A 15,341-nucleotide genomic window follows, 5' to 3' on the forward strand; every position below is an offset into this window, starting at 1 on the left:
AATCATGTGTCTTTTGTTTTTGTTAGAATAAGTATATTATTAATTTCAAATAATTGTAATTCTTAAATAAGCATGTGAATAAAAAAAATGTCACTACAATATAGTGCCATCATATTTTTCTGTATTCTTTGGTATCCATAAGATTATATTCACATACAACAATACAACTGAGTAATACTTTTTTTTTTAAATGGGAATCGGAAAATGCATGAAACAAATATAAGAGAATTCTTTTATTATTTTTTTTTCTCCATACTCATAAAGGTATGCAAATATAATTATATATATTCATGATTCATGCGTAATGTATATTATAATTTATATAATAAAGTTCTGTCTATTAATTTGTTGAAAATGTAAAAAAAAGTGGTATTATCCTCGCTTTTAATTTATTAAAATAGTAATAAGCATATAAAAATAATTTTATGTGCTATACACACAAATACAATTTAAATTATATATTTAAATTAAACCAGGTTTTTAGTTATAAAAAAAAACATATACTCATATATTATATGCATTTAGTTAATCAAAATAAAATGGAAAATAAATATATTTCAATGGAAATTAAATTAATAGCGGAAAATATAACACTAACAAAAAATATGACTAAATTACGTCCATTAAAAAAAAATGTGTATATATATAATAATATATAATTTTTTTTGTTCTCTTTCTCTTTTTCATACTATGAAATTTTCAACAAAAGAAATACTATCATTGAATAAGTGTTTATAAGAACAAAAAAATATATATCTGAAATAATATATTATATTATATACATACGCATATACATCCCCCGTAGGATTTTTTTTCCGATGAATTGGCTACAAAAATATGCACATTTGTTTATGGAATAAATTTATTACAAATATTGTGGTATATTTAATATCATATATGGAATATATATATTTTTAATGTTTAAAAAAATTTATTTTTTTTTTTACACAAAATAGCGTAATGACGTATTACTAAATAAAACAAACATCAAATAATATACATACATGTGTGCATGCCAGTAATCTAAGTAAAAAAAAAATAGATAAGCATGGAGAATAAATATAGTATGGAATGCATATCGATTAACACATAAACACATATAAACAATAAGATATGTAATGTATGGACTAACTAATAACGGAAAATTTACATATGTAGACATTAGGCAAGTATACATATTAAGATAAGATTTTATTTTTTGAAATAATAACCAGTTAATAGGGATAAATATTTTTAGCTTAAAGAATCGCAACAAAGTCAAAAGCATATATAATATATATACCCTATGTGTTGCCTTGTTTTTCATGATTTTGTTTTTTTTTTTTCTTTCATTATGTAATGGTACAAATAATATATGCCACTCATCGTTACACCTTCAATTTTATTGGCTTCGTCCAAATTGGAGGGTCTAAATTTGTTGAGTTTTTCAATTTCTTCGTTAGACAAATAAGGGAAATTATTCCTGAGGGTGAAGAAAAGGAATAAGATACATTATATTAATTCTTGGATGGCTACATATAAATAAGTGTGCATTTTCATGCACATTATGAGTACATGAAATACCTTCGTATCATGTATTATATTTTTCACAATGAAGATAAGGGCAACAATTAAACAAAATTATATAATTAAAAATAAAGAAAAATTGTTTATAAAAACTATATCTTTACCTATCATATTTTATGGTCTTAGGAATGGCTAAATTAAAATTGCTATTGATTTTGTTAATCTCGGTTATCTGCTTCTTTAAATAAGAGGAATATTTAACTTCAGCACATGCTGTTTCTAATATTGAATTGTTTATTAAAATATCGTTAAAATTTAAATTGTATAATATATCATAATTATCTCTATATATGTCTAAATTGTTTTGTTTATTCAATGGTGCACTTTTTAATATATCGTCTTTTTCTACTTCTTTCAATTTATTTTGCAAAACATTTAACGAACATTCTACCCCACTTTTTAATATGTTATAAACAGTATTTATGCCATTTTTTTTTTTATCTTCATTATTATTCAAGCATAATTTTTCCTTATGATTAATATTATAGTTGGATGTGTTGGTAATTGGTGTGTTTCCTTCTAAAGTGTGAGGCAAATCATTTGCATTATTCCCACTATCATTATTATTTGTGATAGATTTATTTTCAATGTCTTTAGTTTGATCTTTTTTTTTTATTCCCTCTTCTATAAGCTTTTGGTTTTCCGAATTATTTAAAGTTAATTTCTTAAAAACAGATATAATTTTATTAACTGAGTAATATTTATGATTTAATATATATAGTCTTTCTTTTGAAGCTATACCCAATTGTTCTGCCTTTGGTGTTAATCTAATATCAGCATTATCAGGTCGTAAATATAATCTATATTCAGCTCGAGAGGTAAACATTCTATATGGTTCTGTAATTCCTTTATTTATAAGATCATGTATTAAAACTCCTATATAACTATCATTTCTTGTTAATACAAAATTACTTATGGGTGACATATTTTTTTTTTTTAGCGAATTTAATGCTGCATTAATTCCCGCAACTATGCCTTGACAAGCTGCTTCTTCATATCCAGTTGTCCCACATATTTGACCAGATAAAAATAATCCATTAATTATTTTTGTTTCTAATGTATAATTTAAACACTTTGGATTAACATAAAAATATTCAACATCATAAGCAGGGAAAAGTATTTTTGCATTTTCCAAACCTTTTATTGAATTTATAATTTCTTGTTGTCTATTTAATGGATATGCTGAGCTTAAACCATTTGGATAAATTAATATATTGTCAAAACCTTCTGGTTCTAACCATATTATGTGTTTTTTTTTTTCTGAAAATTTTGTAACTTTTTTAGCTATTGATGGGCAATATCTTGGTCCATTACCAAGTTTATCATAACAATCAAAATCAGGCAATTCATTTAAATATTTTATGACTAGCTCATGGGTGTTCATATTTGTATAAGTTTTATAGCATGGCAATGTTTTATTGTTATTTATTTTATTACTATTTAAAAAGGAAAAATAAAAAGGATGCTTTTTTTCTGTTCCTTCTTTTTCTAAAATGTCAAAATTTATGCTGTCTTTGCATAATCTTGGAGGTGTACCGGTTTTCATTCTTTTTATTTCAAAATTATTTTCTTTAAGTTGTGTTGCAAGATTTTTCGTAGACTCTTCAATCAAGTTATCAAAGATAGAACTTTCTTTCACCTCATTTTTATTATCGTTATTATTTTCAATGTAATTATGTATGTCATTTATTTTTTGCATCTTATTTTTGTCAATTTCTTCCTTTATTTTATTTAGCTCAATAGAACTTTCACTTGTCAATTGATTATCCTTCCCCTTTCCTAGGATCCTTTTAATTCGACCCCCTTTATATTTATCTTTTCCTATATGACATATCCCTCCTAGAAATGTACCAGTAGTTAAAATAACATTGTCAGCGTAAAATTCACACGAACATTTATTTTTAATTCCGTATACATATTTGTATTTTTTTTTCTCCTCCATATTTTCATCCATATTTGTACTATCATTTTGTGTTATTGAATTTTCAATTAATAATGAATGAACAGTATTTTCAAGGATATATAAATTAGGCATATTAAACATATATTCTTTCATATAATGATTATACAAATCTCTATCCGCTTGTGCTCTATGTCCTCTCACAGCTAATCCTTTTTTTAAATTTAATATTTTAAAATGAATTCCACTTTTATCTATTACTTTTCCCATTAGCCCTCCTAATGCGTCTATTTCTTTTACAAGTATTCCTTTCCCTATACCTCCAATAGATGGGTTGCATGACATTTCTCCTATACTCTCTTTACATTGAGTTATTAATAAAGTTTTGGCTCCTAACTTTGCACTTATATAGCTAGCTTCACAGCCGCTATGTCCCCCACCTATAACTATAACATCATATTTTTTTTCATGCTCATTACAAGGGCATTTTCCAGCAAAGAGATTTTGACTCGAATCCAATTTGTTGCCATTTTTCTTGAAATTATTATAAGTTTTTCTATAAAATTGGCAACAAAAATAAAGAAAAAATGTAACATGCAAAATGAATGAATGCACATGGGGACATAATATCATTCTATGGAAGTATATATGTATTGGTTAATTTGTTCATATTCCCTTTTTCATTTATTTCTTACCTATACAAGTTTGGTGTCAAAAATAGCGATTTCTTCTTTAATATGTAAGAATAATTCGGTATTACAAAAAAAATAATGAGTATTAAGACATAAAAAAAAATTTTTTTTTTTTGACAATTGAAACCAAAGTGGATAGGCATTTCCTCAGCCATAGAAGAGTTGATATGTGAAGCATAGGATTGTACTTATATTCATGGATCTATGCATTTATATCTGGATTGATAGATGTGTATACGTATAGTGCTAATTCGATTGCATGATGAATATTATATAGCTTTAAGCATGCTTTGATAGGATCATTTGATAAGTTTCGCCATTTTTTATAATTTTTTTCCAATTTTCAAATAAAAAATAGTTTCAAACTTTTTAAAAATATTACATATATACACTTTTAATGTATATCTTCAAAAAAGTGGGTGAGAGAAAAAAAAAAATTAAGCAATGCTTTATTACTTCCCCCCAAATTTTTTACACGAAACCCAATGAAATTTATTGTATGTGTATATCTCTTAATTAAAAAGGTTGTCGATAATTAAAACCATGTATAAAAGGTTAATTTTTGATACACAAAAAAAATAATTATGTATGTAGGAACAACACTGTAAATATGCTCCTATAAATTAAGGGCATTTTTCCATTGAAAATTTTCCCCTTATTATTTTTCGTGTTAAAAACAATATAATAATGTATTTATTTTATATCGAAAATAGTAAAAAAAACCAAGATTCAAAAAAATATATTATCTAACCAATATGTTTAAAAATATAAGAAAAATACATGTATATATATATGAGATTAATTCGTATTATTATTATATATGCCTAGCCCTATATATATGTGCATTTATTTTGAGGCTAACTTTTATAGTGACGTGGTTTTCCATAGAAATTTTAATATACTTTTAAATAACTTAATTTTTCTTTCCTAAAATATATTTTTAAATATTTTTTGTTCTGGAAAATGGGAATAATCTCTATTTAATGCATATACTATTTATTCATATATTTATCGAAAGTATTTATTTATTACTTATTTGACTTATTGAAGAGTTTGTGTTTTTCATTATCTTTGAATTAACTATAAATGTGTTCATAAAATTTTTCATATACCTATTTATATATATATACGTATTCTTTTTTGATATTTTTTTTAACTTCAGTTTGATTAACTTTTTGTAGTCTTTATAGAACATATTTTGAAGTCGTTTATAGGAACATATAACTACATAATTGTAAGCAAAATATATATTGGTAAAAATAAACAATTTGAACGTCCCATTTGTTTAAAAAATTAACAATTTTTATGATATCGTATCTAAATTGATAAAAAAAAATGAAGAAAGATGGAAATGATAATAACAAGTTACCAACTAAGGAAATGAACAATTTCCGCTTGATGACTCAGATGATAGAATTAAAAAAATATAAAAAGGCACTTAAAATATGCGAACAAATACTTAAAAAATATCCTAAAAATGGTGAAACATTATCAGTAAAAGGTTATTTGTTAAATCTGATGGATGAGAATAACAAAGAAGAAGCATTTAAATATGCAAAAGAAGGTATAATAAATAATTTATCGAGTAATTTTTGTTGGTATCTATATGGATGCTTATATAAAAATTATAAAAATTATGAGGAAGCATTGAAATGTTATATGAAATCAATTAAGTTAAATAGGCATGACCATAAAGCAATAAAAGAGGCATCCGTTATTTTATTATATTTAAATAGATATGAACAATTTAAAGATTTACGTATAGATACATATAAAGATTGTGCAAAAGGACCAAAAGATAAAGCTCTTATTATATTTGCCTATCATTTGTTAAAGCAGTATGAAAAATGTTATCATCTTATTAAACAAGTAGAAGAAGATTTATCCAACATAGATGTAGGAAATGATCAAGATAAAACGAATAATAATATCATAACAGCAAATGAAAAACATCAGCTACTAGTTTATATGTCAGAAATATTATTAGAAGGGAAAATGTACAAAGAGTGTATACAATTTTTAAACAAGCATAAACAACTTGAAAATGATAAATTATGGTATAATCAAATGTTAGGTTTAATATACTTATATGAAAATGATATATCAAAAGCCAATAAATATTTTAAGGAAGCCTTTTCAGTAAATTCAGAAAATTTAAATATACTTTTATTAATCTTGTTTACCGAAAAAGAAATATATATTGATGACGAAGCAAACGATGGCAATAATAAAAATGTGACATTGTCCAATTTGTTTTATCTTGACTATAAAGATGAACATAAAATGAACGAAGAAGTTAAAATAAACGAAAATACAAAGGTACTGTTACATGAATCGATTTTAGATATATATGGATCCAACAAGAATTTAAAACTATTATCATATATTAATAAAAATATATTAAATGATTATGTGTGTCATAATCTTGAAATGAAAAAATATGATGTATACACGGTGCCTGAATTTAAAAATTTTACAAATACAAATCCAATAAATCCTGAAAACTTTAAAAAGGGAATCAACGAAAGTAGTGTAGATAAATTTATAGAATTGTTAAAAGAGGATATAAAGAAAGAATGTCAAAATATAAGCAATAATACGACAGAAAATTATAACAACATTCAATGGTCAAACAAAATAGGATTTGATTTATTTTATTACCCCAAAAAAAGAGTAGAAAAATCTATGGATATTTTATATTTTTATAAAATAAAAAATTTAAATGATAAAGAAGAAAAATGCTTTGAAAATTATTTTACCAATTTACAAAATAAATATGAAAATTCAAATTTATTAAAAATATTTCCTTTATATTTTTATAATGAAACAAAATTTTCTTACTATATAGAAAAGTTATTCCGAAATTTATGTTTTCAAAAATGTTTCACCATATTTAATTATTTAAAACCAGTTCTTACATATAAAAATGTCAAAATATTGCTTTTCCTATTGCACAAATATATAAAGAATTATGATGAAACCAATAAATTGTGTGAATTTGATAATGATTATGTTTTGAGAGATAACAACTCAAATTCTTATGTTATAAATAACATTGAAAAAAATGATTTCGAAAAGAGAGAAGATTCAATTAATGAAACCCTCAATGGGCATTCAGACAAAAATAAAACATCGGAAGAAGGAATCCATTGTAATGGTACATTAGAAATAAATAATAATAAATCTGATGAAACAGAAAGTGAGATAAATCATATGTCTAACGAAAAAAATAAAATGAAGGATATGATTGGATCATCTTCTTCACTAGGAATGTATGTAGAAGGAATGCAAAATGGAAACATAAACAATAAAAATAAATTGAACAAAGGAACCACAACTCAACTTAAAGATAAAAAACCAAAGGAAGAAATAAAACCCAAATTAAATAAAAAAGTGTTAACTAAAGAAGAAAGCGATGAAATATTTATGCTTTGTATTTATTCATTTATAAGTCAATTATATGATTATATTAATTGTGTAAAAGATTCTTTATATTTTATAGATAAATGTATAAATAATATTAAACATAAAATTAATGAAGGATTCAAATATGAATTAATTTTTACTAAAGGATTAATTTATAAAAGAAATGGAAATTATCTAATGGCATTTAAATATTTAGATATATGTAGAAATCATAATATTGGTGATAGATTTATAAATTCGAAAACAGTTAAAGCTGGTTTAAAATGTGGGCTTATAAAATATTCAAGAAAAATGGCTACAATTTTTACTAACCCATTAGATAACAACTTTTTAAAAAATATAACGGATACTCAATGTTTTTGGATTGAATATGCACTAGCCTTAAGTTATTTTAACAAACATATGAATATACATCTAAATGGATCTATTGATGAACAAGGAGAAAAGTTCTATCAATTTAAAACGAGTTCATCAAATGATATATCTAACGATATAGCTGCATTAAATTTAGGCCAAGTTATTTCAGATGAAAATGGAAGAGAACAAATTACACTAAGTTCAAAAGTTATAGCAGATAATGATCTTTTTTCACGAAATGAGCATAATGATTATAGCAAGTCATTATTTTTTTTGCATCTAGGGCATAAACAGTTTATTGATATACATGAAGATCACTTATGTTTCTATTACTATGTGTTAAGAAAAGTTTTGTACAGATCATATAGACATTTGTTGTATATGTCTGGTCATATATTTTCTAGCCGATTTTACAGAAGGTTTGGAAAATTATTAATTAAAATTTGTATACATATGAATGATATTGGAATGAAACCTAAAACGGATCAAAGCAAAAATAATAAAAAAAAAAACAAATCTAATACTACACCGAATCCTACTGAAGATAAAGAAATTTATGAGCATATGAAAAAGGATCCCTTAGAAAATGCGATGATATATATGAATACATTTTTATCACAACCTAATGCAGATATTTCTGTATACGCTTTGAATTACGAGATTGAAAGGAGAAGAGGTAAAGCCACGAAAAATGAAAACAATATGAATACACATTAAGAATGCATTCCTTTCTTAATAAATATTACCTTATCTTGCATTATTTCATTTCTTTTTTGTTCACCCTTGCAGGAAATGATTATGTCAAACTTATCAACATAATTCATGAGATAAAAAAATTATTCCCTCATCATAACTATTACTACAAACTAGCACCGCTAATATCGCACTATTTGTATTCAGGTATTGTTTTGCATTTTATTTTTGATAGATATAAAAATATGTAAATTTCAAATATATTTTATTATAGCTTTGTCATTTTTTTCTATATACATATTATTGTTAATTACTTATTCCATTTATTAGTATCCAAGGACAATATTGATGACGAAAAAATGAAAGAAATTACAAAAAGTTTGAATACAATTTTGGGATTAAATTATGATACATATAATGAGGAAATTCTAAAGAAAGAGAGAACAAACTATATCAATAATTTTATGAAATTTTTTAATGAAAATAAAAAAGGAGATTTAAGATATTTACAGTCAGGTAATTATTAACCGTCTAAAAATGCGCGCTTTTTACTATCATCCTTCGTCTCATATTTCTTTATATATAAATACTTATGTATTCACACTTTTAATTTTTTGTAGCCTTCGAAATTTACACCCATTGCAATGAAAAAATAAGCAACGACATTTTATTAAATGAATATATGGATCCAAAGAAAAACAAATTAGGAAGGTGTTTCAAATTTTTTACATTTTTAATTAATCACAAAAAAAAGCATTCAGAGTTATCAGAAGCAACAAATCGATTTAAGGTAATGCACAAACATCCATATATTTCCTCATAATATATTCATGCATATATAGGTAATTTTCATCTGACTTATATAAATTTTCATGTTGTTTTTAATTTAGGAATTGTGTAAAGAGGCATACCCTTTGGCAACCGCATTTCAATAAACCCACCAAAACAAACTAATACAGTGATGCAGCAAGTTCTCCCGTTTTGGAAATGTACAACTATAACAATAAATGGCATCTACATAATGAGAATAATTTTTTCAAGCATCTTAAATCAAAAGAAAAAATGTTTGTACATATGATTTAATAGAAACCCAACTTAATTTGATAAAATAAATCAAGACCATTAAATGAAAGAATTATTCATACGACCGATATCCCAAATATGCAAGTGATCGTTGGAACTTGGCATATCATTAACGAATTTTGAATATATTCATTCGCAAATTCGAATATATTTATACATATATATAAATTAATTATTTCTTATATTTTTTAAAATAGTTTTACTTATATTTAATAAACTAAAAATATATACACTAAAAATATTATATAACAAAAAAAAATGACGGAAATATTAGAAACCCATGGTTTCAAGAAACATTTATTATAGTTTCATATTGCTTGACGCTTTTTCATTAACTTACCACGAATTTCCTTTATCTTATCAATAATTTCATTTTTCGACTCATATATGCAACATAGATATTTTTCTGTTTTCATCCATGCATCAAATTCAGGGGAATTTGTATTTTTTGGCCAAGGGGTATAATGTAATAAATAATTTTTGCTATTAGCCCAAATAACAATTTGTTGATATAAATGTGGCAAATATTCTTTTTCGAAATTTTTAAAAACAATAGAATCTTCTAATGTTAATCGATGTCTTTCAGCTTCCCATAATTTAAGCTGAGTAATAACATTAATTGGTATTATACTTTTTAATTTTGTTTTTCCAGGATGTGAATAGGATTCTAAAAATTTAATAATTTGATCAGCAGTAATATCTGAGTTATATGCATTTAATACACTTCTTCTTGTTAATATCCCAACAACCATATTTGGTGTTCTTGCTTGTAATTCACATAAATGACTTAAAATATTTATTTTTAAAATTGATGAAGTATATAAATAAACTTTAAAATTACTTTGAATAATTAACCCTATTTCTAAATTATCATTTTCATTTAATCTTTTTTCTGAATGTATATTATGATTAGTTATGTCTTGTGAAATATAATTTTTTGTTTCAAATTTTTTCATATCTTTTTTCTCATCCTCATCCATTAATGGCTCACTCTTCACACGAACCGTATTTTGTATTAATAAATATTTATGAAAATATATTTCACTTAATTTAGCTTTTTTTTTTATATTTTCATCTTCATTATTATTATAACCAGATTCTTCACAAAATTTTTCTACAGATAAATGATTTAATATAGATATATAATTTTCTACATTTAAATTATTTATTGTTAATAATAATGCATATGGTGTTATAAATATATAACTATCATGTGTTTTTAAAAATAAGCCTATATGTATACCAAAGTCTACAAATTCTTTTTGAGCTTTTGTTAAGTTTTCTAAAAATATTGGTTGACCAATATTACATTGGGTTAATGATAAAATAAATAATAATGTTTCTTTTATATATATTTCTGATTTTTGAGAATTTTTATTTGGATCTGTTATATAATCTTGTGCATCCTTTATATTCATATTTAGACCATCTGCATTATTCATATCTTCATTGTTAGTACCCCACTCTCCTCCATTTACATTATTATTATTCATATTATCATTATTGTTATAATCATTTATAAGAGTATTTGAGATGGAACTATTTGGTAATGCTTCATTCCCATCATTAGAAATCACATTTTCTGAATTGCCTTTTTTTTTATGTTTAGCTGAATTTTGCTTAGCTATATTTGTTACATTCCCATCATCAATTATTAATAAATATTCAATAACTAAAGATATTATTCTACTTCTTATATCTTTTAAAAACCATGAAAATGCTTCTCTACTCATATTTATTGTTTTATTATTATTGTTATTATTAGCAATGTTAGAACTATTATTTACATCATCAAGTATAAATTTTTTTTTTTTCAAAACTTCTATCAAACTACCACATGGTGCACATGCTAACAAATCTTCTTTTTTAATATTTGATGAAGAAAAAAAAAAATCATTATTTTCTTCTTCCATATTATTATTTTCTCTACTTTGAAGACTTTTATAATATAAATTATTTTGTTTATATGCATAGACTCCTTTTTTTTTCTTTCTCCCTCGTCTTCCATCTCTTTTTTTATTAGGATCGTATAAATTTACATTTTCTTTATTACCCATTCTTGGGTTTAAATATTTACCACTATTACTATTTTCAATGTCATTATAATTTTGTGAATATTTATTTCGTGTTTGATTGTCATATTGCTCATTTGATTCATCTTCATAACCTTCATCCTCGTCATATTCTGAATCATTTCCTGTGTTTTCATATTCTCCATAACTTTTATATTTCCTTCTTTGTGAAAATGATTCGTTTTCATAATTTTCATCATCATACATTTCATCACCATAAGGTTGATATTCTTCATCACTGTCTTCATTATTTTTTCTGCTTTTTTTAGTTTGAGTACCATAATAGTTTCCTTTTTCTACTTTCACACTTTTCAAACTATTATTATAAGAATATTCCCCTCCATAAGAATGAACATTATTTGGATCGATCGAAGTTCCCATCTCTGTTTTTATAGGGGAATCTATACCACCATGGATGCTACTACTGTGTGGGTAAGTACTAGCATAACTACCACTATAACTATGACTATATTTATAACTATTCAAATTTGGTGATGCAATAAAATGCAAGAGAGTATTCCATCTTGCACTGGCATAACATAGAATACCTTCTTTTGTAGGAAATAATTTTTTTTCATATAATTCTTTTTCTTTATTTAGTTGTAGTTTTATATTATTATTAAATATAAAAATATTACTTTTATCATTTTGATATATTTTATTTAATAATGTTAATCTGAATCGATCATTTATTTTATATTGATTATAGTTATCTTTTTTTGTTTCACTTTCAACTAATATTTTAACATCAACTAAATTTTTTATACTCTCACTTAATTTTTTCAAAAAATTTGGATTTATCCATAATCTCATAGCTCTTTCTGAAACTACTTGTTGAATAAACAATAGCCTAGATATTATAATTTGCTCTAATTCATTTAGTGAGTTAAATATCGTCTCATGTGCTAGTGAGTCATCAAATAAATATTCCCATATCTTTGCATCCATCTCCTTCATGTAGTCATATATTTCCATATTCTCAATATTTTTCCGTGCCTTCACCATCTTTCTCTACATTTAATAATATAAAAAAAAAGTAAAAGAAATTCAAAAAATAAAAAGGGGGAACCTATTTCCCCTTAATGTTACGCTTTCGCGTCTTCTATATCTTTGTGATATTACTGATATGTTTTATTATTCAATACGGTATGGTATTCTTTTACAACAGTAACTTATGCCCTGTTTTGGAAGTTTAAAATGGGGTGTGAGAAAAGAAAAAAAATAATATTCATATAATTGATTATATAGGTATATCGGACTCAGATAAGTTCATATTGTGTGCAAATTATTCCTTTATTATCATTATATGAAAATTTTATATATTAATTTTCGCTGAATGTGTGAAAAACATTTTTTGTACACATTTCCCTCTGATTTGTTTTCATTTCTTTTTTATATTTTAACAAATTTTAATTCTTACATCCATTTTTCATAAGAAATTAAGAATGGATGAATTTTATTTTATTGCTAATTCGGAATATATAAGCATATAAAAAATAAGAAAAATAAATGTATTTATGTTTTCCCCAAATAATTAAATACGAAATGATATATAAATTTTATATATATACACCAGGCAGCGACAAAATCAAAATTCTAAAAAAGTAAAAATAGTGATATTATTATAGCTTCGTGCAAAATTATTTTGTACAACATACTTTCAAGAGAAGGTATGGACTATACAATACATATAAGCTCGGTTGTTATAATTTAAATAAATTAATATTTAAAATGAGACAAAAAAATTGTTTTCCACTTTTTTTTTATAAATAATTTGAATTGGTTAATAATTTACAAAAAAATCTACGAATATTTATGTTTATTGAAAATGTGTGTTTATTCATTATATTTACTTTCCTCGTAAAAATTGATGATTAATCTTGGTCATATACCTTTTTTTTTGCATTTTTTTAAATCTGTTATAATTTACAATTTTCGAAAAGATGTATTCTCCGATGAGTAGCAAAAATATGTTTTGTGTATGATTGTTTCTTTATAATAAATACATAAAAAAAGGAAGTATATCCTATAATTTTATCAAAATATAAATTGCTTGCTAATTTCCATTTAAAAAAGTAACAAAAGAAGCATGCTACTTTCTATATTGCATTATTAATGGTGATTGAAGAACAAAGTCATATAATAATTTATGTATGTTCATCCCTTAACCATTTTCTTTTCATTACGCTTATAAAATGAAATAGAACATTCATTCATTTTTTTAATTAAATAATAAACAACAGCATAACGACTAGCTATAAATAAAAAAAAAAAAAATAACTAGCTATATTTATACAAACAATAAAAATGTAGCTATTTTGCATAAAAATAAAATTAAATACATAAATATGTATGCATTGTTATATTAATTTGTATATACAAACTCAATGTGGATATTTTGTGATTTTGAACAAAATAATCATATCATAAAAAGGATTATTATTTTTGTCATTTAAAAAAAATATAAAATTATTTAAAAAATACGGGGCAATATGCATACAAAATATATAAAATTAATACATAAAATGGAAGGTTTATTATTGTGTATGTTTATTTTTATAGAGCACTCAGTGGTACATTATTAGTATTGAAAAATTTACATAGTGAGAGAAAAATTAGATGAAAATTTGTCGACGAATACTTAGTCAAGATCATTGCTATAGTATTTGTGATGTTTTATTGTTATAAAATAACGGATATTACAAAAGTGATGATGAAATGACGCTACTCACAAATGAAATTTAATTTCGATATTTTTTCATTATCTTTTGATATTGTTAAAGTATCCGAAAAAAAGATGATAACTTTATAACAATTTTAAGATTCTTCTTATTTTTGTTATTAAATTTTTAGAGTATGTCGTCCGCTGAACTTGCCCAATTTTTATTATATACTTATTTTTTTTGAAGTTTTAAAATGTTTTTATATAAAATTTGTTCATAATAATTAAAAATAAAAAAATTACCTTTTCCTACGGTTTATATATATAATTTAAAAAACAAAATTATATTATTATATTTATTATTTTACTAAAAAAGAGAAAAAAAGGAATTTTTAAGCCTTTTACGCGGCTTTTTACTGTTATTATTCATTTTCATTTTAAAAATAGTTGTAGTGATGTTATAATAATATAAGGTAAAAATATGGGGGGAAATTAATAACTATATTTTTATTGTAAATATGAAAATTATAAGATTATACAATAAATAATTGGTATATTATTCCCCCAAAAATGTAAAAATTAAATAAAATATTTTAAAAAATCGATTATTTCATATATACAAGAATTAACAATGAGTAAAATTTAAATTTCTCATATTTTTATGCGAAATAATGAGAAAAATATATTTTATTGCTTGTTATTCTTTTAAAACAATTTTAAATATCAAATTTTGCATAAATAAAAATGTATTGTTGTAAATTTCGTTGACTTAGTGTTATATTTTTTAAGGTTTATACGAAAATCCTTTCAATTTAAAAAAGAAAATAATGCCATTTCCATATTAATAATTATAGAGGGAATGCATTTTTGATTGGGTCTGCAATTGGTCT

At 23.7% G+C, this 15,341-nt stretch overlaps 3 protein-coding genes and 1 non-coding gene across 4 annotated transcripts; 2 read left to right on the forward strand and 2 right to left on the reverse strand.

The window, feature by feature from the left end:
* Positions 1 to 1,302: 1,302 nt before the first annotated feature.
* On the reverse strand, positions 1,303 to 4,313 carry PCHAS_1459600 (glucose inhibited division protein a homologue, putative; the record flags this gene model as incomplete). The annotated part of the gene is made up of 3 exons (XM_016799835.1): positions 1,303 to 1,462; positions 1,671 to 4,022; positions 4,162 to 4,313. The coding sequence occupies 3 exons, from the start codon at positions 4,311 to 4,313 to the stop codon at positions 1,303 to 1,305; spliced, it is 2,664 nt and encodes an 887-aa protein (XP_016655076.1).
* Positions 4,314 to 5,493: 1,180 nt separating this feature from the next.
* PCHAS_1459700 (N-alpha-acetyltransferase 15, NatA auxiliary subunit, putative) lies at positions 5,494 to 9,569 on the forward strand (the record flags this gene model as incomplete). Its single annotated transcript, XM_739673.2, has 5 exons — positions 5,494 to 8,617; positions 8,731 to 8,841; positions 8,965 to 9,150; positions 9,255 to 9,424; positions 9,525 to 9,569. The coding sequence occupies 5 exons, from the start codon at positions 5,494 to 5,496 to the stop codon at positions 9,567 to 9,569; spliced, it is 3,636 nt and encodes a 1,211-aa protein (XP_744766.2).
* Positions 9,570 to 10,025: 456 nt separating this feature from the next.
* Positions 10,026 to 12,794, reverse strand: PCHAS_1459800 (RNA polymerase II transcription factor B subunit 2, putative; the record flags this gene model as incomplete). Its single annotated transcript, XM_739672.1, has 1 exon — positions 10,026 to 12,794. One exon carries the CDS (start codon positions 12,792 to 12,794, stop codon positions 10,026 to 10,028), a length of 2,769 nt encoding a protein of 922 aa, XP_744765.1.
* A 1,632-nt stretch (positions 12,795 to 14,426) lies between these two features.
* On the forward strand, positions 14,427 to 14,687 carry PCHAS_1459850. The gene has a single exon (XR_001678645.1). It is a non-coding gene; the product is annotated as an ACEA small nucleolar RNA U3 (small nucleolar RNA).
* Positions 14,688 to 15,341: the final 654 nt, after the last annotated feature.

Source organism: Plasmodium chabaudi, assembly GCF_900002335.3.
Source record: "Plasmodium chabaudi chabaudi strain AS genome assembly, chromosome: 14".
NCBI classification, from domain to species: Eukaryota; Apicomplexa; class Aconoidasida; order Haemosporida; family Plasmodiidae; genus Plasmodium; species Plasmodium chabaudi.